Source organism: Delphinapterus leucas, chromosome 2, assembly GCF_059928025.1.
Source record: "Delphinapterus leucas isolate spDelLeu-1000000601 "Yukka" chromosome 2, BTC_Dleu_Yukka2, whole genome shotgun sequence".
Classification (NCBI taxonomy): Eukaryota; Metazoa; Chordata; class Mammalia; order Artiodactyla; family Monodontidae; genus Delphinapterus; species Delphinapterus leucas.
The window spans coordinates 105,521,773-105,549,735 of NC_143130.1; the positions used below are offsets into that span (position 1 = coordinate 105,521,773).

A 27,963-nucleotide genomic window follows, 5' to 3' on the forward strand; every position below is an offset into this window, starting at 1 on the left:
CAGGCGGATTCTTAGCCACTGCACCACAAGGGAAGCCCTCATTTTTACTTCTTGTGCCCCAAGAGCCCAAGAATCAGCCTGCATCAGCCACAAAATATCTGAAGTCCTCTTGATGATTGTTCATACTTGAAAAGCTTCTCAGAAAATCACAAACATAGTCTAATTAACTCCCTGATTCAAAGGAGAGATTTCTGAGAGGAAGTCTTTTTTTTTTGCTGTGACTCTCCTGAAGGAGTCTTCCTATTGGGATCAACTGTGAGCAACCCAACGCCTCTAGCAACTGCATGAGGCCTGGTCTACTGATTGTATCGAACCATCTAAAATGGAATCTGGTGACCCTAGGGAGGATCCTGCCGGAAAATGAGTCATAAGATGTCCTTGAACACTTCAGTCAGCTTTCTATGCTTCCTTCTTTAAGATCACGATGTTGGTGACGTCTCTGAAATCCTGTGGCATTTCTCAATGGTCCATTCCACAGATACGAAGTATCCTAAGATCCGAGTAGCTCCTCCCACCCCAAACTTGAAAATACTATCAATATCGAGGACAATACCATTCTATTGGAATAGGGACCAGTAACTATGAGGTCACATTTTGTGGTGTGTCTGTGCTATATAAGCCCTCTCCCATGGTTTTTGTCACTTTGAGAAGAGAATGTGAGAGCTGGGCAGGGAGAGGGCAGGAAAGGGGCATGAGGCAGGCATACTCGGACAAAGAAGAATAATGAAACTCGGATTCCTCTACAGTTTATTGTTACAGCAGAAGTTGTGGGAGACAGGAGGGCGCCCCACACACATAATGCACTGTGGTCAGAACCCCAAGGCAGCCCTTCCCACCGCGATGCCAAGCCCCAAGCAGCCCTGCCCAGCTTGGCTCCCTCCCCGCCTCCCACTCTAGACACACACTGTCTAGACAGCTACCAAAGTTAGAGCAGCCAATGGCCCCAGGCCCCTTCCTATTGCCCAGCTCCAATCCTTCTGTCACACTTGTTCACTGCCCACCACTTCCCATTCCAGCTTCCATTTCCACACTGAATGTTTCTGTCACATCCTGAGGACCACGAACCCAGAAGCAGTTCTCCCGACACACATTCATTTAGGCCCATGCCCTTCAGCAGTCTGAAGGGTTCATGAGAAGCCATATCAGCTTTGGTGAGTGGTGCCCCAGCCCCGAGCCCCCGACTCTTGCAATATGGCATAAGGAGGCAGAGTCTGGAGGAGGCGCCATGGACAACTACAACAACCTCTTATCCCTTAGCTACAGACACCCAGAGTGGGGAGAGGGGATACGTGCCTTCTCTGCCTTAACACCATGATGGAGGGGGGTCATTTAGGGGTCTGGGTCCCTAAGAGATATTAGGACATCTCTCCCAGGAGCTGAGGGGAATCACAGGTTAGAGGTCAAGGTTAGGGTAGCAATCAAAGATCAAGTTCCTCTCCGCACACGATCTGCCCCGCTTCCCTTGCTCACTCTGGCCCAGTGCCCTACGCACCTCCCAGGTTAGTGCTGGGGGAGATGAGGGCTGGGTCCTACGCCCAGGGCAACAAGGGTCATTCAACAGGAGACCTCCATGGTGTGCCCTGGGGGCCCTGAAGGGAGAGGCCCAGACTCGCTGCTCTGGGACAGGGTGCGAGAGCGGGATCGGTTGCCATCCAGGGATGCGGCACTGGTCAGGGAGGCTGTGCGAGACCGGGACAGGCGAGTCATGCATGACGAGGCCACTGTGGAGACAGGAGGAGAAGCAGGCAGTCAGAGAGGAGAGGGGAAGAGAGGCTGGGAACTCAAGAGTGGGGTACCTGGCTGGAGATGAGAGTTATAGATGGGGCCAGGGGGTCAATGAGCTTGATTTTGCAGATGGTTGTAAATCCAGGAATAAGCCTAAATGGGTTGCTCCCCTCAGCGCCCCTCCCTCCTCCTGTGCCAACATCCCTTGTCCTCATGACAGCCTCTGACCCACATACTCACTATAGCCCATGCCTTGCAGGAAGTACTTGAAGGCCTCGGTCAGCTTGCCTGGCTGTAAAAGTAAAACAAGGAGAGGGAGACAGCGAGGGGAGGTTAGAAGCTGAGCTAGAGCTCACGGCCGTGGCACGTTAGAGATGGGGTGTGTGGCAAAGGCTATAGTTCAGGGCCACTAATATCCCACCCCACAGATGGCAGGGGTACTCACCTGAGTCAGCTGGGGCTGACCTCCGGAGTCAGCCATCTGTTCAGGAGACAGCCATCCAGAAAAAGTGATACACACATAAATAAAGAGCCATGCCGAGAGGTAGAAGAGGGTCTCTCTTCCCCAGATTCCCCACTCCAGGCCTTTAGGGTGTTTTTTATTTTTTTTTACTCCACCCACCCACTTGCTCCCATGTAGGACCCTGGAAGCCTAGCAGCTGAATGTAGAGAGGATCTATGCCTCTGGACAGGGGGCCAGGAGTCAGGCTGGGCGTGGAGTACGGTTACTGACCTTGAGGAAGGAAGTCTGGGTGGGGTCCAGTTTTGAGTTACATTCCACCTGGAGTAAGGAAGAGGCTGAATGAATGAGGCCACACTCCCTGTGGCCCCTCTCAAACAAGGAACCCAGGGACCCAGACCCAGTTTCTTTCTTATCAGCCCCCTACCCATCTCCTTCTTACCAGGAATCAAACTCTTATGCCCCAAAGTTGCTCTCCCTGTCCCAAACAGAGCTTGCCTCTTGGCAAGACAGCCCTCTGACTGCCACCCTCCCTCACCCACCCCAAGATTCCCTACTGACCACTGCATCTTCATGGGGTGCTTGGTCTCCTACCACCAGCATCACAGGGCACCTAGAGGCATAGTGTCGAGGAGTCGGCGGTGAGCCCCTGGCACTCCCTCCCCCGTCTTCTCCCAGAAGAGCAGCTGGAAGATGTTGGCTCCAAAGAGGAAACAGCCTTTTGAACCTCACTGACCCCACTAACAGGGTTCAAAGTGGTAAGACCTAGAGGGTCGTGATTTGCTAAATAGGATGGAGCGGGGGGGCAGGTGACAAGAAAATTCCCTGGCAAAAGACTCTCCTTCTAAAGGATGGAAGCACCTAGGGAAGATCCAGGGAGAGAGGCAAAGCTTTATCCCTTAAAGTCTTACTTGAGGGTGATATCGCTTCCACGCTCAAAGTTCAGGTCTCGGCGACTAAAGAGGGTGCAAAGGAAGAGTAGGAATTTTAGGCAAGTAGTGCTATCCATCCAGACAGAAGCCAGGTCCCCCGTGAGGAAGTTATCTTCCTCCCCAAAATTAGAGTCAAATATTGGTGATTACAGGTGGGAACTGAAGGAGAAGGTGGCAGACAGGCCTCAAGCATGAGCCCTGTGGTCATTTGTACCCAAGGTCCCTGGTCAGAGGGCAGTGAAGGGGATGAAGGGCACAAAGACACGAGATCATCTAACTTCTGCGAATCCAAAAATCTAAGGAAGTAACAGGAGCAAGGGGGCCGGCTCCTCATAATTCTCCCCCTTGGGTCTGTCCTGCAGCTGCCCCAGCTCCCCACCGAATCCTGCCTGCCTTGCACGGCCTACTTCCCAGCCTCCCCTCCCCTTCTCTGTGCCTCCCATGACCCCCGTTACTGCTTCTACATTTCTCTTACATGCCCACTCACTTGTTGTAGCTATTCCAGTACAGTTCAATGTTCTCCAGGTTGGGGGCATGTGTAATGATATTTCTGTACTTCTGTATCAACTCAGAATTTCCAGACAGCTCTTCCTGAAGGAAAGAAGAGGGAGAATAATTAGGGCTGGGAAGGGAAGTCAACAGTTACTGGATGCGAAGAGGCAAGCCCTCTTCCCTCCCCAGATCCTATCCCAAGTAAGGAAGTCACCCCAAGCATTCCAGTCCCTGCTGGTCCCCTCTACTTCTTCCAACTTCCACAACCACTTACCTGGCTGAAAAGATGTCCAAGGATCATCTCCGGAATGGAAGAGGTGAGGCCTGTTAGCTACGTGGAAAGGGCAGGTAAGAAAGCTCAGGACATTAGGTGGAGAAGAAACCTAGGCAAAGTGACATGGCTTCTTTCCTGCTCCATCCTCCCTCCTTGAAGCTCACAGGCCAATCAGTTATGTTGTTAGAGCCTGAATGGACCCATATGGGGGAAGCCCGCCCTAGATCTCAGCGCACAGGCCCCTCCAAACCTTGTGGGCTGCCCAGTCCATCCAGCCCTTGGCATTGGGATCGATGTTGATGAGGACAAGACCCTCGACAGTATCCGGGTGGGTAAGCTGAGGGGCAGTAGAAGGAACGGAAATCAGAGGCATACATGGCCTTACCCCTCCCCGGTGAGCTCCATCCACCCCAGGCTGCACGGGGCCTGTTTCCCCACCCTCTTACGCACGTCCTCCCCTAAGCACACACTAGTAAACAGTAGTCTGCCTGGGCCTTGGACCTGCCTTTCCCTCGTCTGGGGTTTTTTATTTCTTACAGCATATCGCGACAGGACGTAGGCCCCAGCTCCAACACCGACTCCAATTATTGTGGAGAAACTGTGAAAGGGAAATGTAGGTCTAATGGGTCCTGGTGTCCAAAACTTTGACTCTCCAAACTCCTCACCCTCCTTCCCAAGGCCACAGGCACAAAGGACAGAAAGGGACCTTCCTTTGGGGGATGCTGAAAAAGAAGGTGCCAAGGAGCTAAAAATGGACACTGGTGGTCAGCGTCAGTCCCTGAAGTCTTCCCCCAGCTCCCTCTGGGAGAGTGAGTGTCTTGAAAAGAAACACCAAGCAGACACTGTTTCCTATGTAGCTGTTTGTCCATCCTCAACTTTCAGGAGCTAGTTCAACTTGTTCTGTTTTAGTTCCTGGTTCCTCTAGAGAACTGGGAAGAAGGGAACTTGAAGCAAGATGTTAAATAAAAGATACAACTTTCGTGAACAACAGGAAGAATGGGGAGAAAGAGAGCCAAAGGGTGAACCAGAGCTGCCCAGGGCCCTGGTGCCCAGGAAAAGCCAAGCCAAGGACAGAGCCCCACATCACCAGCACTAAATGTGCATCAGGGAGGCCTTGCCTGGTTTCTTTCTTTTCCTTCTCCCACTCCCCTCACACACACGGTGCCGAGGGCACCAGGTGTGTGTCTGGAGGAGGCAGAGGGGGTGGGAGGGAAAGACAGGTCTGTCTGGTTCCTCGGGGATTGTGTCACCCCCTCCTCTTTCTTCTCTAGCTTCCAGATCAGAGAAGCCCCTCCTCAGCCTGAGGCAGGGCCAGGCACACAGCTTCCTTTTCTTCTCCTCTATCCCTTAGGGCTACTCTGCTGACTCAAGTCAGTTTTCCACACCCACCCACTTCCTCTCAACAATCAGATTGGAGCGTGGAGAAGGGAGGATACTTCTAGTCCACACAGAACTCGCCCAGGAGCCATGGTGGGCACAGGAGCTCTAAGGGCCACCTTGTGCTGGAAAGAGAACTCTGGCTTGGAGGGGTCCCCAGGCCTCTCACTTTAAGTACTGCAGGATGCAAGGGATCATGTCCGCAAGCTGGTCCAGAGATGGGTACTGATATCTGGGGAAGAAAGGAATGTTGAGGAAAATAGCAACCTGCCCTTACGGCCCCCACCTCAAGTATCCTACTCTTCCTCTCCCAGAATTACCACTCGCCCTCCCTTCCTTCTTCCCCGGTCCAATCTTCTCCATGCCTGCCATGTGCCTCACAGTCTGATGAGGAGGGAAGGAGCTAATTCTCACCCCAAAGGGAACACGGGAGCCCCCTCTTCCATTCCAGGGGCATCCACGTGAACCCGCACGAAGTTCTGAATGATTTCCTGCATATCCGCAAATTGAAACAGCGGCTGGAAGCAGGATTTATCTAAAGAGAATCCCCATCGCCCCAAGAGTAGAATTAGACAGGGAAAATATCCCCAAGTCAGAACCCACCCTCTTTCTTTCATGCCACAGTCAGGCTAGGAGAGAACTTTTCCTTGACATGCCACATGGCTCCCTTCCCATACTGACCCTTCCCCTCACACTGACCAGGGTTTTACCCTTCCCCGCAGCCTCTTCCCAGAAAGAAATGGGAGGGGAAGTGAAGGTCCTTACAGTTGAGTCCCACATCGTGGTAGGTGAGTATCGCTGGGCGTTTGGGTTTGGGGGTGCCATAGACAGTAAAAGTGATGGAGCCATAAGGTGTCTCCACAGAGTGAGTCTGCAGGAAAACAGGTCACACCATCAGGTAGGAGTTAGGCTAAGAGGAAAAGAGGCAGGGGAGGAACCTCCACAAAAGTCAGGGAGTTGAGGGGAGGGGGGAAAAGAGAGGAGACGGGAACCAAAAAATAGAAACAGGATCGGCAAGAATTCAGTTTAGGTAAAAATGACACTGGAAGATGATTTTGAGGGTGGAAAAGAATAATGAAAGATCGCAGAGCATCAGGGAACTCTGAGAAGGGAGGAGAAGGAACGAAAGGGAGAGATGGGGACAGGAAAGGACTGGAATAGAAGGAGAGGAAGCAGAGAGGTGAGAGAGCCAGGTAGCGGCCCTTTCCTTCCTGGGGAGAGGACAGCCCCTCCTCCCACCTGCGGCTGCCCCAAGCTGTTACCTGTCCCTGGTCCAGGAGGATTCGGGCAGCTAACTCAGCCTCCTGGAGAAAGACACACACGGACAGATACACACAGAAACACACAGCCACGCAGAGTCAGATGGAGAGACAGATACAGATAAAGAAAGGTAGGTAAAGAGAACAACAGAGACCAAAGACAGAAAGAGATTAACAAAAAGAGACACGTAGTGGATGAAGGTTAGCGTAGTTACAGGACAGAAGCCTGGACTCTCAACTGTGGTGTATGGGGAGAGAAACGCGGGTAGACGTGGAGAAAGCAGGGGTGTGGTTAGACGGAGATCATGGATTTGGGAAGGTAAGGAGTGAGGGGGATGCCTGAAGGTCTGGAATTCGGGCCTGGGAGTCAGAGGGTCTCTGATAACCTTGGCCACCTCAGGTGTCTGCCCCGGCAACAGCGGCTTCTCCTCCGTGATCTGCACCTCCTGCAGCTCCGCCATGGTGGCCTGGCAGGGTGAGGAAACACGGAGACTGGGGAGGCTGGCTCCATACCCCCGCACCTCCTCGAACAGCTGGCTTCCTCTCTCAGCCCTGGACAATAGGGCGCAGAGGGCCCCAGGAGCTGAGGACTACTCCGGGACACAGAGAGAGCCTTTCCTGCCCGCAGCTCCAGATCCAGGCAGCTGGGGAGGAGGGCTTGTGCAGGAGGGCTCAGGACACCACTTCCTTTTAGCCTGGCCACCCCCAACACCCCTCAACACCCACACCTCCGGACCCCTCTCCCCTGTCCTGGATGGAAATACCAGAGTGGGGCAGCAGTGCAGCTCGGGTGTCCCAGGCTATATTTAGGGGCCACCCCACACTCCTAGTTAGGTAGGGGGTGAAACTCGTGGCTCAGTGACTGGGTACTCTAAAGATACTAAGGATGGGTAATGAGAGTTCACCATGGACTGTGACCTTCAACTAAAGCCCCAAAGTCAGCAGCGCAAAGGGAAAGGGGCTAAAAATGACCTGAGTAACATGACCAAGAGGGGGAGGGGGAAACAAGAACAGAAGGACAAGGGACATCTGTGTCCAACTGACTCAGTGCCTCCCTTCCTCTCAAGACTCTTCTTCCTGACTGTGAATAAATTAGCATATATTCAATCTTTGGGACCAGGGCAAGGAGCAGAGCACCTGTGCAGACCAGCACAGTAAAGGGCCAGCAGCCTGGGGGTGGGGTCACTTACTGGGCTCCTATTGGCTGTATGCAGTGGGGTTAAGGGTCAGGGTTCTCACTCCTCCTGGCTCTGGGGTCTGAGAAAACAAGGCAATGAGGTGAATGACATGGGAGACAGACCCTGGGTCTTTTAGGGACAGAAAGCCAAGACCTGGACTACCTGGGTCACCAACCCTTGCCAGGTCACTAACCCTCCCCAATTTGTACCCCCAAGTCCAGTGAACAAGTCTTCCCTAGGCTTCAACTAGAATCAGTACAGGCTGGAGGGGTCTTCGGGGCAACACAGAGAGCAGGTATCAGTCCAGGCGGGGAGCGGGGGGGAGGCTGGGAGAGGAGACAAGGAAGTGCTGATGTGGAGGAAAGAGCATGGCTTGTGTCAGAACCTCTGGATTCTAGTCCGAGGTTCTGCTGCTACCAGTGTGACCTTGGCTCAGCCTGTCACTACTCTTGCCCTCAATTTCTCATTTGCAAACTACAAGTGGGGACTAGGGGATCCCCAAGATTTTTGACAGCTCTCGAGTGAGATGGGGTAGCAGAGCACGGCTGTTTCTCTCCACTATTTAAAAAAAAATTTTTTTTTAAGCCTCGTGCCTTCGCTTCTCTCCTCCACCCAGTCTCGGTGTGGGTCCGCGAGTGGAGAAGGGGTGAGGCAGCGGGGAGTGAGGGGCGGTCCCACAATCTCTTCCCAGCCTGCCCCGACGACCTGCAAAGGCCGAGCGCCGGCTGGGAAGGGATGAGTAGGACAGAAGGGACTGACTGGGCCCAGCCCCCGGGACCTGTCCCTACGAGTCCCTCCGCTGCGCGTCCGCGTGGGGACTGACAAGCTCGCGCGGCTGGCGCGGAGCGCCCTGGACCCCGGACACAACCTCGCGCACGCCCCAAACACGCCCTGCAGCCCGCGGAGCCTCCGCCTTTGTGCGCGGTGGCCCAGCGGCCCTCCCGGCGGGCCCCTTCCCGCGAGCCGTCATCTCCGAGGGAGCGGGATCAAACCGCACCCCGCCTGCCACCGGCCCCTTCGGCGCCAGCCAGGCCCCGCGGCCCCTCGCCCGCCCTTCCCCCTACCTGCCGCTGCCGCGGCCGCTTCCACCTTCACTTGCCTTTGACTCCCCGGCCCGCCCCGGCTCGGGCTCCCCACAGACCCGCCCCCGGCCCGCCCTCGCCCGCCCACGGGCCGCCGGATCCCAGCAGATCCGCCCCAGATCCCCTTGTAAACACGCCCCCCTTCCCCCCGCCCCAGGCTGCCTGCCGCTCTGGGAGGGACTGTGCTGGGGGCCCGAAGGGAGCTCTAAGGAAAGCAAACTGCTGGGTGCGTCCAGGCTCCGGTCCCGGCTACCCGCAACGGGGCGGCTGTGGGGTACGCGGGGATCCCTTAATCCCGCGGGGGATCCCCACGCCCGCCCGCAGCACTGCGCCCGCCCGTGACCTGGCTCTGCCTGTCGCACTCAGGCTCCTTACTTCGCCCCCAGACTCCGAGGTGGGGACGGGTAAAAGGGAGGCGAATCCAGGGCGCTGGCATCCCACGAATTTGACTCCACCCGTCCGGAAACAGAGTACTAGGTTAAGGGAGGATCGCTGCTGAGGAGGCGGGGGTCTCGCCCGCTGGGAGGGGAAGGTGTGCCTGCGCGGACTGGGCGGTGGGGGCTGGAGGTGGGAGCGTCGAGGGCGCAGGAGTTCCAGCTCGGGGGCTCCCAGGGCCCTTGGTACCTCCTCTCTCTCCGCAGTGTCCCGACGCCTTCTCTCCGGCCGCTCCCTGAGGAGTTGGAAAACAAGGCGGGGAGGGGGGGACGGGGAGTGCGGGGGGCTGCTATAAATAGAGGGAGATCGCGGGAGCGGGGGGGGGGCAGGGAGAGGATGGCCAACGGGGACTCCCGGGTCAAGGCCCCAAGGGGGGGCGGAGGAGGGGCCAGGGACCCCCAGGGGTTCTGACTCTTGGGTAAACAGGCGCAGGGGTGGAGTTAACTCTGTGGAGGTGGAGTGGGGGCTTGGGGAGGACGCAGTGTCCTGGGCTGGGACCCAAGAGACCCTGTGGCTTCCGAGCTAACCCCTTCTAGTCTGGCCCAGAGAAGGACGGTGAGGCCAGCTCGGCCCGGCGGAATCGCATTGCCCAGGCGCTGGTTTCTCAGGCACTGCTGCGTCTCTCAGGGCCTGGGTGGGTTTGACATCCTGGACCCCTCACTCGCCCTGCCCTCCCCCCCACTTATATGCACCCTCCCTGTGCCCCTAAGAGGAAATCCACCCAGAAGGGGATCGTTATGTGGCTAAAGGGATTCAAAGTTGTCTTAGACAAAAGGACACCAGTCTGAATTTCTCCCCACCTGCACCCTTTCCAGGCCCCCTCCCCCCCTGAGGTCCCCACCCTATCCTCCTTCAGCCTGGCTCCCAAGTTGCCATTTCGGGGGCTGGGCGCCAGGCCAGTTGGGAACAATGGCCAATGGAACTGGAGCTGCCAACTGCAACACCAGCTCAGACTGCCCCCACCAAGACCCCCAAATTGCCTGCCCCCTCCTGCCTGGGAACTGCCCACCACCACCACCCTCACCACTCACGACCCAATCCCATCCAAGGAACATCAATGCCCCTTTCATCCCCACTTGGCAGGGTCTGTTGGAAAGGAGGGCCCAAAAGGGAGGAGGTGACCCAGAGTAGAACCGGTCAGGATCAAGCCCAGCTTTCAGCAGCCCCACATCTAAAGGATCTCCCCTAGATCCCCCAATTTGGAGCACCCAAGTTTTCCTCCATTCCTTTCCCTCACTCCCTTCATAACTATTTACCCAGAAACTGGCACAGAAGCTGGGTACCCTGGCTCCTCTCCTAGTCCCCTCTCCCCTCTGGATGTCATATTAACACTCTCCCGGACAAGGAAAAGCCTGCTGGAATTGGGACTGTAGATAAAGATGCATAAGACAGAAGAGAGATTTCTCCAGCCCGACTGCAACTGGGGGAGAAAGAGAGCCTAGGGTGAGAGCTTCTGCCGGCAGCCTCCTCTGATGTGTCTAAAGTAGTGTTACTTGGAGTGGGGGAGGGAAGGACCTGGAGGTTCCAGCATCTAAATTCGTCTCTGGGTCAGGATGACTCAGGGGGAACCTGATAAGGGGCCAACGCAGGGGCGTAGGGCAGACAGGAGTTGGGAAATTTCCACTGGGATCTGTTTGCTTCCTAGGCTTGGGGTCTCAGCCTGCCACAGGCAGTAATGAGGCTGCTTCTGATCTAAGATGGGGTTCCTCCTTGTCAGGGCAGGTCTCAGCCTGGCCCAGTGTCAGTGGCCCGACAAGAATACTTCTGTCTCTAATTTCCTTCTCTTGGGCCAGAAACAGCTTCAAACTATACCTTCCAGTAAGCCACAGTTTTAAGTACCTGCTCCATACAAGCCACTGTATAGATGGAATTCAAAGAAGTGTGATGTCTAGTCATACCCTCTCTAGAGCATAGGATCCAGTAGTTGAGTGAAGGTATAAAGATAGAAAAAATTAAGAAGTGATGTAAATATAAATTAATTGTTTAGACAATAAGTCCTATAGCAATAGTTTCCCACCCTTTTCAAGTGGGAGATCAGAGATTTCCATTTCCAAATGAAGGTTTTAGAATCCCCTGATGGGGACAAACCGTGAATTCAGCAATACTTTCAAATAAATTTGTTCAGTCTTCTGATAATCGCAACATCTATGCATCTATGCACCTACATGTGCAAAGCTTATTATTTACTCAACAACCAGTCTTCTGTGTACATACAGATTGCAGAGGTCCTTGCAATAACTCAGAAACCCTTGCCCCAGGAGGCTGCAGCCCACAGGCTAGGAACCATTATCTTAGTATAATTCAGAGGAGGAAAAGGGTTGGTTTTCTTTTAAAGCAACCAGTGCTCAAGCTGTTTCATTTTGGGCTTTTTAAATGAATTTATTTTTTACTTATTTACTTTTGGCTGCGTTGGGTCTTTGTTGCTGCGCACGGGCTTTCTCTAGTTGTGGCGAGTGGGGGCTGCTCTTTGTTGCGGTGCACAGGCTTCTCATTGTGGTGGCTTCTCTTGTTGCGGAGCACGGGCTCTAGGCGCGTGGGCTTCAGTACTTGTGGCTCGTGAGCTCAGTAGTTGTGGCTCATGGGCACCAGAGAGCAGTCTCGGTAGTTGTGGCGCAAGGGCTTAGCTGCTCTGTGGCATGTGGGATTTTCCCAGACCAGGGCTCGAACCTGTGTCCCCTGCAATGGCAAGTGGATTCTTAACCACTGTGCCACCAGGGAAGTCCCAGGAAAAGGGTTTTGTTCCTAGGGTAAACCCTATGAAGAGTACAACAATGGAGTACTTGAGTGGTAAGGAGGGGCATTCTATCCAGGCAGAGAGAGATCATGAAGGAAAGTTTTGGGACAGAAATACACAAGTTACTAGGATAAATTGAATAGTAGCTACTATGTGCAAGGTAATTCCCATATATTATCCCCTAATACTATATAAAGTAAGTACTATTGTCCTCACTATACAGATGAAGAAATTAAAGCTCAGAGATGTTTAGTGACTTGCCCAAGGCCACTCAGCTAGTAGATGACTTATCTAAGACTGAAATCCCCAGATTCATTCCACTCCAAGGTTATTCTCTCTCCACTAGGCTTCAGGTAGCTTCTGAAGCATATAATGATTAGGCCATTATGGCCCCAGATGAAGAGTAATGTTGATGAAAGGTGGGTGATGTTTGGTAAGGTAGAGTGGAGCCAAGTGTGAAGGTCCTTGAATGACAGGCAAAAAGGTTTGGCATTTCAGAAAGGTTTGAAGATCCATAGAGTGTTCTTGAGTAGGAGCAATGGATAAATAATTGTTCTGTGAAAATTAATCTGATGGGGGGTTTAAAAGAGATGGATTATGGGGTGGATAAGGGTGAAGCATTTGACTTAGGAAAGAGGTCATTTAGAAGTTAGGATAATCAACTAGATATGAGATGACAGGGACTTGAATAAAGTGTGGGAGGAATAGCAATGGAAAGAAAGGAGTGGATTTGTAAGACAAGGGAAATTATAGGAATCGGTGACTGATTAGATGGGAAGGAGAGGAAAGTCGCCAATCTAGTTCCTCTCTTTTAGGGGCCCTGAAGTTCATTCATCTGTATGGTTTCCAGCCAGAGAAAAGACCAAAGAGAAACCCCTTCTGAAAGAAGAAACAACACATTTAGAAAAAACTGAATAAAATTATAGCATTACTTTAAAAGAAAAGTGGGGGGTGGAATCCCCTGGCGGTCCAGTGGTTACTCAGTGCCTTCACTGCCGGGGCCAGGTTCAATCCCCACAAGCCATGCGACGCAGCCCAAAACAAACAAACAAAAAAGGAACATCCTTGACCTGCACAGAAAATTATCTAGAGTCTGAGGCTCAACCTCACCCTGACCCACCCAGATGTGTGACCCTCCAAGGCCCGTGCTCTTTCCACGTGGGGCCCAACTTTGGAAGCCATTTAAGCTCCTATTACACCTGGTCTGCCAAAGCCAGCGGGATTCTCCACGTTGGTCACGAACCTGGGCCTGGAGACTAGAAAAAAGGACAATGTTGGACTGATGTCAACCTGTTTCCATTAACTCCTTCCCTGAGCTCTCCTCAGCTTTTGTTGAGGGACAGAACATAAGGCAATTTGATCAAGACCCAGAGGACTGGGTCAAGCGGGGCTGAAACCATGAGGGAAGCTTGATCACCTGCAGAGATCAGGAGGTTGGCAACATGCTCAATGCAGCATGCAAGGTAGGGACCTAAGAACCCCACCCCCAAAGGTTAGGGCTGTAGCAAGGGCTGAAAATTATGTCACAGAAACACTGCTGAGGTCATAGAAACTTCCCTCTTCTCCCCAGTCTTCCCACTGCCACACAGTCTCCCCAGCCAGCCGGCTCCCACAGATCTGCACACACTTACTTACAAAGGCTGGGAAGGGTCAGACACCATCTGGGTACTCTCAGGTACACAGAAGTGATGGGGCAGTGGGTGGTGGTGGTGATTATTCAGTATGTAGGATCCACACTAGTATCCCTTGTACTGGGAACAGTAGGTCAGATGGGAATCAGAGGGAAGGGGGGAGGGAGGGAGAGGGAAAAGGGGGTTTGTTCCTGTTGCTGATTCTGATTTTACTTTTTTGTTTTTATAGGATTTACTCTTTTTTTTTCTTAATTAATTAATTAATTTAGGGCTGTGTTGGGTCTTCGTTTCCGTGCGAGGGCTTTCTCTAGTTGTGGCAAGCGGGGGCCACTCTTCATCGCAGTGCGCGGGCCTCTCACTATCGCGGCCTCTCTTGTTGCGGAGCACAGCCTCCAGATGCGCAGGCTCAGTAGTTGAGGCTCACGGGCCTAGTTGCTCCGCGGCATGTGGGATCTTCCCAGACCAGGGCTTGAACCCGTGTCCCCTGCATTAGCAGGCAGATTCTCAACCACTGCGCCACCAGGGAAGCCCCTGATTTTACTTTAACCTTCATCATTATTACTCCTCAGTCCTCCCTTCCCCTCCTCCCTCACCCCCGAGTCTCCCCCCATACTGTCCTCCCCCACCTCCAGTTGACCATGGCATCAGAAGCAGAAAGAACATTCCAGCGGTTTGCTGTCTTTGGAGGATCGTCAAGCAGTGGCACTGAAATGAACAACAAGAACTTCTCCAAGCTGTGCAAAGACTGTGGCATCATGGATGACAAGAGGGTCACCTCCACTGACGTGGACATCGTGTTCAGCAAAGTCAAGTAAGGGACCAGAGACGGGAGCGGGGGGTGGTGAGTAGAACTAACGAGGTGGTGGGATGCGGGAGGGCTTCTGGCACTGTGCTAGCCCCTGTCGTCAAGGCACTCAGTGTGTAGAGGCCCTGTCTGAGTAAGGGGAGGGTTGGACCTTGGAAGGTGATGAGTTCATGTTCCTGAGTTCCTGGATTTCTGTCTGACTGATCAGGGCCAAGAATGCCCGAACCATCACTTTCCAACAGTTCCAGGAAGCGATGAAAGAACTGGGCCAGAAGAAGTTCAAGGGGAAAAGCCCGGATGAAGCCCTGGAGAACATTTATAGACTCATGGAGGGCAAGGACCCAGCTACCGCCGGTGTTACTGTAAGTGAGTCTTCATTCCTGACCCCTGACCCTACTTCCCTGAGTCCCTGCTGCTCCTGTGTCCCTTCCTCCATGCCGATGTCCCTAACCCCTGCCAATAGCAGCACTGCAGGGAGATAGGGCAGAAGGCCTCTGGGCACTGTTGGTATTGAAATAGACTTTAGAGATCATCGAGTCATTTCAGAGGTGAGGAAACTGTGAGAGGAAATGACTTACCCAAGGACCACAGCTATTTTCATAGTAAAACTTAGACTCATTCCCAAGCGTCCAGGATCTGGGCCAGGCAACTAGGGCCTGGCGGCTTTGGGGGGACACTGAGTGCAGACGACTTGGTACCTGATCCTCACTCCTCTTCTTGCTCTTATGTAAGGTGAAATATCTGACTTCCTCCCTCTCGCCCGCCCTCTGCTCCCTACTTGTCCCCTCTCTACTAAAAGCTCTTCCTATTCTAGGTTTCAAATAGGGCCTTCCCAACAGGACAGACTTTGTGTTTTAGGTCTGGGGTTGAAGTCCTCTGGCTGCAGCCTAGTCAAACTAGCTCCTCTGGAAGCAGAAAAATACACACACACACACACACACACACACACACACACACACTTATTCCCATAAACCAGATTTCTTCCTCACAAGTGGGTGGTTCTTATTATAGTTCCTGCCTACAGCTGCACCTGGGCCCTAAGCGGCAGCACCATGCCAAGGGTTGAACAAGAGCTCTGAGAACTAGTCGAACTACTAGAAGGCCATCTCTAGAGAAGGGGCGTGACAGTGGAGGGGAAGGGAGAGGGCTCAGACGCCTCATCCTCTGGCTTGCAGAAAGCAATGACGGTGGGAGGGGTGAGCCAGCTGACGGACACCAGCAAGTACACGGGCACCCACAAGGAGCGCTTTGACCAGAGCGGCAAGGGCAAAGGCATCGCGGGACGGGAGGACATGACTGACAACTCAGGCTACGTGAGTGGCTACAAGGGTGCTGGCACCTATGATAAGAAGGGCAGCAACTAGGGAGTAGCGTCATCTTAGCCTGCCGGCCCTCGACGCTGCATCTTTAACACCGGGGAGCTTGGGGGACAATAAACATCTGTGTGTGCGGCAGCTCATGGGCTCTGTTTTCCACCAGGGTGAGGGAAGAGGGGCCCCTTGGTGCAGAGACAGAGAGAGGAGCTGAGAAACCCAAGGATGGGGGTTCTCAGCACCACACCCTTTACTCTACTTGGCCTCCCCGCCATTAGGTAGCATCCCCTTCAACAGCAGCTTCTAAGAACACGGCTGAGGAATATATTTGGAGATAAGAGAGAAGCTAGATGTGGAGGCAAAAGTATTTGCTACTTGTGTTCACATAATACTGATATCCATCCCCTTCGACCTGCCAAAGGGGAGTAGAAATTCCTGATTGGAGCTAGTAGGACCCAGGTATTAGCAACCAGACACTTCCCGGTCTCCACCTTCCTAATGTGTTGCAATGAATGTTTTGTTTGGGGAGAAATAGAAACCAGAGAGGGTGGGCCAAAGATCTACTTAGCCTAACTCCTGTTATGAGTTTATTCTAGAGCTGACGGGGAGGGAGAATCCATTTTCAACACCCAGCCTGGAACTGAGTTTTACCCCACCCCACCTCCATCATGGTAGACATGGAATGGAAGATCCTACTGACTGCCAAGGGTAGCCCAGGAAGATGGCCAGAGGTGGGTGGCCTCCAGGACTCTGAGAGCAGGAGTTCTGGTGCACTGAGGAAAAAGGAATGAAATCAGAACTAATTCAGATGTGTTTTTTTATCTTTTTATTTTGCAGTGATTCACAGGCAGATGCAAAAAGTACAGACAGGTCCCATGTATCCTTCACCCAGTTTCATCCAATGGTTATATCTTACATAATTCAGATATGGCTTTAAAACCTTCTGTGACTACAGCTGGGCCCACTTCACCCCTGCCTTGTCAGAGGCAGATTCTGGAGTTTGGGGGATGTTAGGAGGAGGTTGGGAAGTAAAAGGATGCAGGAATCTGGGGGGAATAGGTCAGAGAAGATAATTTGGAAATCCAGTGAACCAAGCTGAGACAGATGGAAGGAAAAGAGGTCAGAGAAGAATAAAGGGTGACTAAAGAGGTTGGGTGTGTAGGGGAGAGACTGCACTGGGCTCCGTGGTGGAAGGAGGACAGAAAGGACAGGTTACATGAAGAGGAAATCAGTGATTCCATAGAGAGGAACAGACTGAGAGCTCGGGGGAGGGAGCGTGGCCTGGAGAAATGAAGCTAATACGAGTCTAAGACTCTCACGGAGGTTCCTATAGCTGGAGATACCTACCATGTGGGTGAGGGAGTAGAGGGAATCATAAGGGAAAGGGGGAAGACTGAGAAGGGAAGGGCGACAGGGATGGGGATTTGAGACTCGGAACTGGTACCATGGTGTGAGCTGAGGCTCTGGGCCTCCAGCCACGATACAGGATCTGGCCCAGTAGATGGACTGTCACTGCCAACTGGACACAGTCAGCTTCTTGGGTGGGTGAAACTGTCTGTGGGAGAGGGAGGGTGGTGGCAGGAGTGATGGGGGGAGATAAACAAGTTAGAAAGAGCCTAGAAGACAGTACAACTTTGCATGGTGACCAAAGCTCTGGACATATTTCCTATCTCCCTGGTCTCTTGGGAGGGGATCCTGCCTACATTTGAAGCCAGGAAGGAAGCCTTGTACCAGGGATCAGAGCTTCAGGAGTGGGGACAGGCTGGTCTGTAGCGGCAGTAGTGGGGGCTAGTCCCATCCCTAGTAGAGGCCCATGATATCTATCGGTTCAGCATCATACTTTTGGGAGCAGAGCAGATAGAGCCTTTGGTCGGTTAAGGTGCTGGTGTAGTAACAGCTGGTGGGTGGCTGCTTGGAGCTCAGGGAGCAGATTGTTAGGGGGAAGGAGTCCTGGGTGACTGTACAATATTCATTGTAATTCTCACAGAAGCTCTCGCTGTACTTGCAGAACTTCTTGATGGCGGTCCACAGGGCATGTAAGACATAATGGATCTTTGGGCAATACCAGCTTTGTTGTCTGCCCCATACATAGGACATCAGACCATTACAGTAGCCCCGGAAACCCTTTGCGTAGTTAACCTTGGGATAGTCGATATGTAAGGTACGGAAGTTCTTGATGGCAAGCTGTAGCTGGATGTTTTCGACCAAAGCTGGCTGGAGGAACAGGAGCTGGACCACAGGTGGTGTGCCATTCTTCCTGCTGGCAGAGTTAAGGTGGTTGGAAGCAGAGGTGGGTCTCGAGTGGCTCTCCGCCCCTTCCCAGAGCTTCCAGTGTGCCCCCAGTCTCCCCTATGTGCCTTCCCCTATGCCCTCAAAGCCGGACTGTGCTTCAGAGATCATCCGGCCCAAGCCTTCATGCCTCAGAGAGAGGAGACATTTGCCCAAGGTCACCCATCTGGTCAGCCACCTCTAGCTTGGTCTACCTTAGGGTCTCAGCCTCACCCAGTCCGGGAGCTGTAACACTTACGAAATATGAGGTCCAACTGGTCCTTGGGTGAGAGACGCTTCCCCTTTATCCCTGGCCCAGTTAATCCTTCTGGTAAAAATGCAGAGAGTCCAGAAGGGACAGGCTCAGCTACACTTCTCTGACTGAAGTGGAAGGACAGGAGCTGGAGGACAGCAGGGCAGGGGTGGGATTCTTCCTTCCTGAGGCCAAGGACAGCCCAAAGGTAAGAAGAGCCTAGAAAGGTTTCTGGATGAAGACCAGTCTGAGAGGAAGGACTGTCCCCTGGGTTTGAGGAGCCCCTGTGATGACGGGGGTGGATGGGGGGGAGGAAAGAGACATTGCTTTCTGGTCTCCTCCTCTCTGGTGTCATCAGAACACTTAGTTCCAGCCTCCTTGCGAGAAGTTCCGAAGTTCTTGGGTTTCCTTTGATGTCTTCTCTGGTTCACAGGCCATGCTCCTGTGGAAAAGTGACAAGGAAAGCACCGTCATGTTCCTGAGGAACAAAGTGCTGCTTATTCCTGACCCTCAGAGAACAGAGGGTCTTCCGCTCTCTCATCCCACTCACTAGATCCCCGGAGGCCAGGTACGCAAGGGCCTCCCGCCTGAGTGTCGGGCTGAGAATCAAAGACCTCGGTGTGGACCGCTCCCCCCACCATCAACTTCACTCCAATCGTGATCACACTGACACTCTCACCTGTAAACTCAGGCCCTCTCAGAGTCACAGCACTCCTGGAAATCTATGCATGCCGACCCCGAAGCCTCAAACTTGTCAGGTGGGATTAGACAACACAGCCTGGACTTGAGGGGGTGTGGACCGCCTGTGTCCAGCTGATCTTGCTGTAGTTTGTCATGTTGGAAAAAAGGGCCAGCCTCCTAACTCTTTTTCATCAACACCTGCCCCTTCATCAGAACCAAATAGCTAGCTCCCCAGAGCCTGCCAGCCACAGTCCTTGACACCCACAGGCGTCTCAGCCTTGCCTCCATGCACCTGTTGTCCAGGTTGGACAGCTTACCATTCTCTCCCTGGAGAGCGGGAGAAGGGAGTCAAAACAGAGAATGCTGAGTGTCCCAAGGCCAGTGTGTAGTTCAGGAAGGGTGGGGGGCGCATGAGAGAGTCGCATGGGTGTTCCTCGTTCACAGCCCCCTTAAACTTGCTCTTTCTGACATCACAAAGCAGAGTCCAAAACTGAGCCCATCCTTCCCCACCTCACTTTCCCTCCTGCCTTGTCCCTTTCCTCAGTTACTTAGGCAAGAAATCTGAGAGTGGTCCTCGACCCCGCCCTCTCCTTAATCCCACCTGTTTGGAGGCGGTACCGCATGGTGGCTCAGAGCAAAGCTTTTGAGTAAAACAGACCAGGAATTGCATCCTGGCTCTACTGCTTCCAGGCTGTACACCATCAGTCTAAGTTCACTAAACCGGTATAAGCTTCAGTTTCTTCATCAGTTAATGAAGATAATATTCTGTACCTCGTGGCAGTCTTAGGATTCGTTAAGATGTATATCAAGAGCTCTTAGCCCAGGGCCTGGCACACGGTGAGTACTCAATCCGAGCATGAGTCCATCAGTCACGCAGCTCTGACAATCTTTTTTTTTTTTAATTAATTCTTTAAAAATATTTATTTATTTGTTTAGCTGCGCCAGGTCTTAGTTGCGGCGTATGCGATTTTCGTTGTGGCATGCGGCTCTTAGTTGTGGCTTGCGGGATCTAGTTCCCTGACCAGGGATTGAACCCAGGCCCGCTGCATTGGGAGCACAGGGTCTTAACCACTGGACCACCAGCGAAGTCCCAGCCCTAACAATCTTAACTAAAACTTTTCCCGAACCAGTCTCTTCCGTTCCTATTTCTTCCCCTGCTCAGGCTTTCCCCTCTCCTGGACACCACACACTCTCCAACTCCAGGAGGACTCTACACCTCATAGGACAGAAGACCTCCATGACCTGGCCGCCATCATGTCTCCAACTGCATCTCCATCTCTGCCTGCTTCCCCCAGTGGTGCCCACCACCTCTCGCTCACGTTATCTCCTCTACCCAGCATGCTGCTCTCTCTTCCCGCTCTCACCCCTGTCAGTTCCGCTGGGCCAGCTCATGTGAAGATCAGCCCGGACGTCCTATTTAAGAAGCGTCTGCTCAGGGCACCTCCCCAGGGAAGTGTGCACAGCCAAGTAAGTGAGGATAAAGCCCACACAGGCAGGTGGCTCATCTGTATCCTTCAGGCTGGTGTATCAGCCAACACCCGGTGGGAATCCATGCAGGGTGGTGCCAGAGCCCGGCTGACTCAAGTCTTTGGTTTGAGGAAGCTACTAGCACTTTGTGGCCCCAGACTCAGAGTGTGCTACCTCTTCCTTATTTGCTCAAGGCTGCAGCTTCCCTTGGAAGAGAAAGGGGCTTTTCATGCTTCTTGGTCTTCTTTCTTCATTCCTACCCACCCACCACCGCTAACCTCTGCACACAGTGTTACAGAGATGGAACAGCACATAGTAAAGAGTTTAGGACTTGATCTCAGATAACCTACTGAGCTTCTGTTTCCTCTTCTATAAAATGGAAGCCTTCCTTACCTCATGAGGCTGCAAGAATAAAATGAGATGGTCAATATGGAGGTGACTTTTAGCCATTAAACAATATATAAATGGAAAACTGGATATGGTCTCCTAGGTCTTATAACAACTCACTTTTTTCTCCAACTCACTTAACATCTGCAAAGCCTTCTTTTTAAAATTAATTTATTTTATTAATTTATTTTTGGCTTCATTGGGTCTTTGTTGCTGTGCATGGACTTTCTCTAGTTGTGGCAAGTGGGGAGTACCCTTCCTTGCATTGTGCAGGCTTCTCATTGCAGTGGCTTCTCTTATTGCAGAGCACAGGCTCTAGGCGTGCGGGCTTCAGTAGTTGTGGCACATGGGCTCAGTAGTTGTGGCTCGTGGGCTCTAGAGCACAGGCTCAGTAGTTGTGGTTCATGGGCTTAGTTGCTCCGTGGCATGTGGGATCTTCCCAGACCAGGGCTCAAACCCGTGTCCCCTGCATTGGCAGGCGGATTCTTAACCACTGTGCCACCAGGGAAGCCCTGTAAGGTCTTATATTCCCCAAATGAGCCAAGTGACCTCCCCACATCCCCACTCTGCCAATCTAGAGCCCTCTTTAACACCTGACTTAAAATTCATCTTCACCAAGCTTTCTATTAGTCATGCCCCACGTTGATTACTTTTAAATACTTTAAATTGCTGAATACTATCTGAAAACACTATGACAAATGTTGGGGAAAATAGAAAGGTAAATAAGACAGTTCCAGTCCAGATTAAATTTACAATTCAGTAGGAACAACACACGTATGAACATATGTTACAAAGGCATGAGCATGGGACCAGGAAAAGTGCTGAGTGTGCGATGGCCTTCAGGTTCCAACCTACAGTCCTACTGGTCTGGTCTTTAAAATCCTATCCCAGAGGAGCTGATCCATAGGATTGCTTCATCCATTCTGACAAAGCCTTAGATTTGTGGAATTGTTACCCCATTATACTGGACTTTACATATGCAAGAATCATCCTAGAGATGAAGAAACTAAGTTTTAGAGAGGGATGGTAGCTTGCTTGAGGTCATATGTCTAATTCAGTGGTTCTCAACGGGGAGCAATTGGATCACATCTGGAGACATTTTTTGGTTGTCACAACTGGGAGGTGCTACTGGCATCTAGTGGGTAGAGGCCAGAGATGCTGCTCAACATCCTACATTGCACAAGACGGCTCCCACAGCAAAGAAGTATCCAGACAAAAATGTAGATTGTGCTGAGGTTGAGAAATTCTGGCCTAATGAGAGAATCAGATTTCCTAGCAAAAGCAGACTTATTTATACTTTATATATTGAAAAGGATTGGTAAATATCCAAGACTTAGAAATATTTTTGTTAGACTTTGCTTGTGATGGTGCTGGTTCTTCTACCAGCAAAAGGATTATTGATAGTTCATCATTGCAACAACTTTTTGTTATTTTTCCCGTAGAAGTGACTTTCTGCATATAGCCGTCTACACATTCTTTCCCTCCTCCCCTCCCCAATGGTAGGATTTCTAGAACCACTGGCTAGAGTGACAAGTGCAGGGATGATTCCCTATGATTGAGGGGGTGCCCCAAGATTTTGCCCCACGTGAGCTCACTACAACCTCAGTGGCATCACTTTTGCCCTGTCCAACTCACATTGTTCAAATAGCAAACTGTGTCCTGGGTTCTCCTTGAACCCAAAGGATTGCTTCAGCCATTTCAACCTTCTTGTCATAGGTTCACCTCCACCCCAGGGTTAAAGTTCAGGAGGTGCCTTGTTAGTTCCTCAACTGGGACTGGGATCATTCAAGGGCAGAATGAATGCCTTCTAACGTAGAATTTGAATCATTTAGGGTCCCTTATATGCAAGGCACTATGCTACATCCTGTGGGAGGTACAGAAGTAGTATAACAGATGGTCCTTGTCTTCTGGGAATTGACAGTCTAAACGGGAGGAAAGCAACACATATATATGAAGAAATAACCAATGATTCAAGGCAGAAAATTATACATCTTGAAGACAGTAAATGTTGTAGGAATTTAGAGGTGAGAGAGATCCCTCTGAATTAGGAGGGTCAGAGAAAGTTTTCTGGGGAGAGAGGGAGTCACCTGGGACCTCGGGATGCATCTCAAGGAACAGATGAGTTAAGTGGAGATAAAGAGAATTATGAAAGGTATGTTTGAGGAAAGAGAGAAAACCAGCCTGGCTGGGGTTGAGGCAATCAGTGGGAGAAAAGTCAGAGATAAAGTTAGAAAGACGGGTTTGCCAGATTACGGCAGACCTTGAATATCAGGCTAAGGAATTTATATTTTATTCTAGAGATAAATGAGGAACTGGCAATGGCTTATGAGACAGAGTGACCTGGTGAGGCCTCTCAACCCCAGACCAGGTCCCCCAGTGCTACATCCTGGCTTGTCTAAAGGCATTGGTCTGGGAGCCAAAGATTCCAACTTTCTGTCCCTGCTGCTTCCTCCAGATCCACAGCTGTTCCAGGAAAGGTCATGAGAATTCAAAGACCCAAAGTGAATCCCACATCTGACCCCGACTTGCTGTTTTTTTCACTTTCCCCGTCTACAAAAATGAGTCCACTACCTTTATTTATCCTGGGAGCAACACAATCAGGATAACAGAACTTGGATCTGCTCCTGCTTGGAGGGAAACTCTCACGGGCTTTCCATCGCTATCCAGAGGCTGTGTGGAACTCTGGAAGAGAGAGAGGCTGGGCTCTGAAGGGTGGGCACCAATCCAGGCTTGGCCCTCGTCTCTCCCAGCCCCCCTCACCCCCTCCCAATGCAGGCTAGAGGAAGTAGCAGCTGTGGTCCTGAGGGGAAGACAGGCAGAGGTCCACCTGGCACTATTGGCATTTTCACAACACCCACCCGAACAACTTTAAACACACACACACACACACACACACACACACCAGCAGCAGCAGCCTGGGGAGAGGTTAGGCCAAGAGCAGTGACTATGCCGCTAGAAGGAGAAGGAGGCTGGGGAGCTACCTCACATCCCTGGATAGAGGCTGCCATGTGAGGGGCTTTCTTCCCTCCCATCTTCTCTCCCACCATTTTTTTTTTTTTTCAGTACGTGGGCCTCTCACTGTTGTGGCCTCTCCTGTTGCGGAGCACAGGCTCCAGACGCACAGGCCCAGCGGCCATGGCTCACAGGCCCAGCCACTCCGCGGCATGTGGGAACTTCCCGGACCGGGACACGAACCCGTGTCCCCTGCATTGGCAACCACTGCGCCACCAGGGAAGCCTGTCTCCCACCATTTTGTCTTCTGCTCTCCCTTCTTTAATTTTTCTCTTCTCTCTTCTGCCAGACTCCCTGCCCAGTCCTTGGCCTGATGCCTGACTCCTTTTGTTCTCCCTAACCCTGTTCCCCTTCCTCCATCCTTTCCTGTCGCCCTATGAATGTAGCGAAGGAAACGTGGCAAAATTATCCTACCGAGTGCAAAGTGAAGTGGATCTTGGAAGCTGGATAGTTTCAGCGAAAAAATAAACAAAATCACCTGCCTTATCCAAATAATGGAGGTGAAATAAGGGTTTCAGCTTGAACTGTGCAAATAGTAGGTTCGACTTTTCAGTTTTCACACGCAAACCTAACCCTTTACTCCCTCTTCCCTTTGAACTGGGACAGCATGGCTGTGTTTACTTTCACAGAGCACTAAGGAAGCCTTCTGGAGAACCCCGCATGATGAAGTTAAAGGGCAAACTGGGATAATTATAATGACAGGAAAATACAAGAGCAGAGGGCAGTTCAAGCCATGGTTTGGAAACATCTCACCCTAGAATAATGAGAAGTGAGGAGGAGTCCGGGCAGGCGAGGAATCCAAATGAGGTCCTGGCCTCCCACCCACTCCTCTCACCCCAGCCTCCAGTCCAGGGCTGGCCTGATCCACATTCTGTCCACAGTCTGCTTTAAACCATGGATTTTATCTCCAAACATTTGCATTTCTACAGCAGCAGAGGCATAATTCTCTACCCAGAAGTTCCAACTACAAAGATTCAGGCACCTGAACAAAGCAGTGAATGCTGCACCCCAGCCAAGGCCTCACAGAGCGGGAACCAGAGGAGCAAGAGGCCTGTGTGAACTGGCTCCTGCTTCTCTGTTGCCACCTAGTGGTGCTTCTCCCTCCAACACCATTTTTTTATTCCAAAGATACTTCATCCTGACCCACAGCTGTGCTCTCTATCTGCTAAAATGATGTCCCCTGACCTCAAAACAAACACCCATCTTCCTGACTCAAAATCCTAACTTCTGGACCGGAACACAAACTGTATGACCCATATGGTTTGCGTGGGCCTCTCTGCAGTCACATCCATGCAACAGCCAGGGTTTTTTTTTTTTTGGCTGCGTTGGGTCTTCGTGGCTGCGCGTGGGCTTTCTCTAGTTGCGGAGAGCGGGCTCTAGGCGTGCGGGCTTCAGTAGTTGTGGCACGTGGACTCAGTAGTTGTGGCTCGTGGTCTGTAGAGCGCAGACTCAGTAGTTGTGGTTCACGGGCTTAGTTGCTTCGTGGCATATGGGATCTTCCCAGGCGAAGGCTCAAACCCGTGTCCCCTGCATTGGCAGGCGGACTCTCAATCACTGCACCACCAGGGAAGTCCCACAGCCAGGGTATTTTTAAACAGATAGGGCTTTTACTCCTCCTCTTTTTTTTTGGCCATGCCGCACGGCTTGTGGGATCTTGCAGGATCCCAGTTCCCCAACCAGAGATTGAACCTGGGCCATGGCAGTGAAAACCTGGAATCCTGACCACTAGACCACCAGGGAACTCCCTTTATTCCTCTACTTAGAACCCTCCTAGGGCTCCCCACTGTGTGCACAGCAAAACTCCTAATGGTCTCTGAGGCTTCCCATGATCTAGCCTCTGGTCCCTTTCCGACCCCATCACTCATCCGCTCCAGCCACACTGGACTCCTTACTGTCCCTCCAACTCCCCAGGCATCCATCTGCTTTAGGGCCTTTACAGTGCTGTCCTCTATGCTTGGAGCATTCTTCCCCAGACAAGCATAAGTTCACTCTCACCTTGAAATCTTTGTCCCAGAGTCACCTACTTCAATGACCCTATTTAAAAATCACTGCCTGAACACTCTTTGACATAAATCGCAGCAAGATCTTTTTTACCACCTCCTAGAGTAATGAAAATAAAAACAAAAATAAACAAATGGGGACTAATGAAACTTAAAAGTTTTGCACAGCAAAGGAAACCATAAACAAGAGGAAAAAATACTCAGAATGGGAGAAAATATTTGCAAGTGAAGCAACTGACAAGGGACTAATCTCCAAAATATACAAACAGCTCATGCAGCTCAATATCAAAATAACAAACAACCCAATCAAAAACTGGGAGGAAGACCTAAATAGATATTTCTCCAAAGAAGACATACAGATGGCCAACAAACACATGAAAAGCAGCTCAACAACACTAATTATTAGAGAAATGCAAATCAAAACTACAATGAGGTATCACCTCACACTGGTCAGAATGGCCATCATCAAAAAATCACAAACAGTAAATTCTGGAGAAGGTGTGGAGAAAAGGGAACCCTCTTGCACTGTTGGTAGGAATGTAAATTGATATAGCCACTGTGGAGAACAGTATGGAGGTTCCTTAAAAAACTAAAAATAGAATTACCATATGATCCAGCAATCCAGCTCCTGGGCATATACCCGGAGAAAACCATAATTCAAAAAGATACGTGCACCCTAATGTTCATTGCAGCACTATTTACAATAGCCAGGACATGGAAGCAACCTAAATGTCCATCAACAGAGGAATGGATAAAGATGATGTGGTACACATGTACAATAGAATATTACTCAGCCATAAAATGGAACAAAATTGTGCCATTTGCAGAAACATGGATGGATCTAGAGACTGTCATACAGAATGAAGTAAGTCAGAAAGAGAAAAACAAATATTGTATATTAATGCATATATGTGGAATCTAGAAAAATGATATAGATGAACCTATCCGCAAAGCAGAAATAGAGACACAGATGTAGAGAACAAATGTATGGATACCAAAGGAGGAAGGGAGGGGTGGGATGAATTGGGAGACTGGGATTGACATATATACACTACTATGTATAAAATAGATGACTAATGAGAACCGACTGTATAGCACAGGGAACTCTACTCACTGCTCTGTGGTGACCTAAATGGGAAAGAAATCCAAAAAAGAGGGGTTATAAGTATAGCTGGTTCACTTTGCTGTACAGTAGAAACTAACACAATACCATAAAGCAACTATACTCCAATGAAAAATAAATAAAAATAAAAATCACTGCCTACTAATCTCCATTTGTTCTTTTTTCCTTAGCAATGGTGTATTTTTTACTGCCTTTCCTCCAATGAAATGTAAGGATTCCAAAGGTAGGGATTTTTGTATCTTTTATTCACTGATATATCCCAAGCACCTTGGCACATAGTAGATGCTCAATAAATATTGACTACGTGAATGAGCCTGAACCCACTATTCTGAGACCACCTACTACTTACAGGTGCAACCTGAAAACAAGAACACTGTTCGCCTCAGTTTTCCAGGCCTTCCCATCCACAGATAGTGATGCTTCTCTTCCTCAGTGTCTCAGTTCTTCTGAGTCTCCCGTGCCAAGCTCACTGGAGCTGCCGGAGCAGCACGGACCCAAGCTCTCCGCACAACTGTAACTGCCACAAGCAACGGGGAATACACAGTAGAGGAAGGTCTAGGCTGGCTGTAGAGCACACCACCACCAATAGCATTTTCAAATTAGGACACTAAGCGTTGCAAATTTTAATAAAGTAGTAAGGGAAAGAGTGAAGGGTGAGAGGTGTTGGGCGCCATCTCCAGGTAAAGCCAGATGACCTTGCTTGACCCTGGAATGGGAGGGACCCAGAGGGATGAATCATTGTAGAATAGCTGAGGTGGGATGGTGCTGTGACTTGTGACTCTGGTGATTGGTCCACTTCCCTGTCTCCTCCATCTCCTCCAAAAGATCAGCAGTAAGTCCTGATGACAGGAAGTAACTTTCTAGGCTATTCCATCTTTATCTCGGATTAGAAAAAGCAATCCTTACCACCACAGTGATTGGCTCTTCCCAGAATCAGAACCAGAGGTGTATATATAGGAGATGATAAATGGCAGCTCTCATTTGGGGTTGACACCTGAGTCAGGTGCCTTATTAGTCATTAGAACCATGTGGCTAGGGGCCAGGTCTAGCCTTTGAGTGTGAGGATTCAGGCTTC

At 51.1% G+C, this 27,963-nt stretch overlaps 3 protein-coding genes across 8 annotated transcripts; 1 reads left to right on the forward strand and 2 right to left on the reverse strand.

The window, feature by feature from the left end:
• Nucleotides 1-730: 730 nt before the first annotated feature.
• NDRG2 (NDRG family member 2) lies at nucleotides 731-8,845 on the reverse strand. Of its 3 annotated transcripts, XM_022587601.2 has the most exons (16): nucleotides 8,762-8,845; nucleotides 7,710-7,776; nucleotides 6,906-6,986; nucleotides 6,026-6,131; nucleotides 5,675-5,795; nucleotides 5,430-5,492; nucleotides 4,421-4,481; nucleotides 4,134-4,220; nucleotides 3,884-3,940; nucleotides 3,605-3,708; nucleotides 3,097-3,141; nucleotides 2,747-2,798; nucleotides 2,459-2,506; nucleotides 2,171-2,206; nucleotides 1,966-2,017; nucleotides 731-1,721 (listed from the first exon to the last, which is right to left on the reverse strand). In XM_022587601.2, the coding sequence occupies exons 3-16, from the start codon at nucleotides 6,978-6,980 to the stop codon at nucleotides 1,555-1,557; spliced, it is 1,074 nt and encodes a 357-aa protein (XP_022443309.1). In that variant the 5' UTR covers nucleotides 6,981-6,986; nucleotides 7,710-7,776; nucleotides 8,762-8,845; the 3' UTR covers nucleotides 731-1,554. The 3 variants fall into 3 exon arrangements, with proteins under 3 accessions (XP_022443309.1, XP_089761734.1, XP_022443312.2); XM_089905608.1 differs by lacking the exon at nucleotides 8,762-8,845 and having other exon boundaries at nucleotides 6,915-6,986; nucleotides 7,710-8,605; XM_022587604.2 differs by lacking the exons at nucleotides 6,906-6,986; nucleotides 7,710-7,776; nucleotides 8,762-8,845 and having other exon boundaries at nucleotides 5,675-5,778; nucleotides 6,026-6,899.
• An 83-nt stretch (nucleotides 8,846-8,928) lies between these two features.
• Nucleotides 8,929-27,827, forward strand: TPPP2 (tubulin polymerization promoting protein family member 2). Of its 4 annotated transcripts, none has more exons than XM_089905855.1 (4): nucleotides 8,929-10,657; nucleotides 12,764-14,390; nucleotides 14,593-14,746; nucleotides 15,560-27,827. In XM_089905855.1, exons 2-4 carry the CDS (start codon nucleotides 14,218-14,220, stop codon nucleotides 15,746-15,748), a joined length of 516 nt encoding a protein of 171 aa, XP_089761981.1. In that variant the 5' UTR covers nucleotides 8,929-10,657; nucleotides 12,764-14,217; the 3' UTR covers nucleotides 15,749-27,827. The 4 variants fall into 4 exon arrangements, with proteins under 4 accessions (XP_089761981.1, XP_089761988.1, XP_089761976.1 ...); XM_089905862.1 differs by having other exon boundaries at nucleotides 8,929-9,848; nucleotides 10,475-14,390; XM_089905863.1 differs by having other exon boundaries at nucleotides 8,930-14,390; nucleotides 15,560-15,697; nucleotides 16,535-27,827.
• Nucleotides 16,443-20,906, reverse strand: RNASE13 (ribonuclease A family member 13 (inactive)). Its single transcript, XM_089905906.1, is given in 4 exon segments — nucleotides 16,443-17,957; nucleotides 18,348-18,390; nucleotides 18,393-18,660; nucleotides 19,217-20,906. Coding segments are annotated over 3 exon segments (684 nt in total). The 5' UTR covers nucleotides 18,574-18,660; nucleotides 19,217-20,906; the 3' UTR covers nucleotides 16,443-17,497.
• Nucleotides 27,828-27,963: the final 136 nt, after the last annotated feature.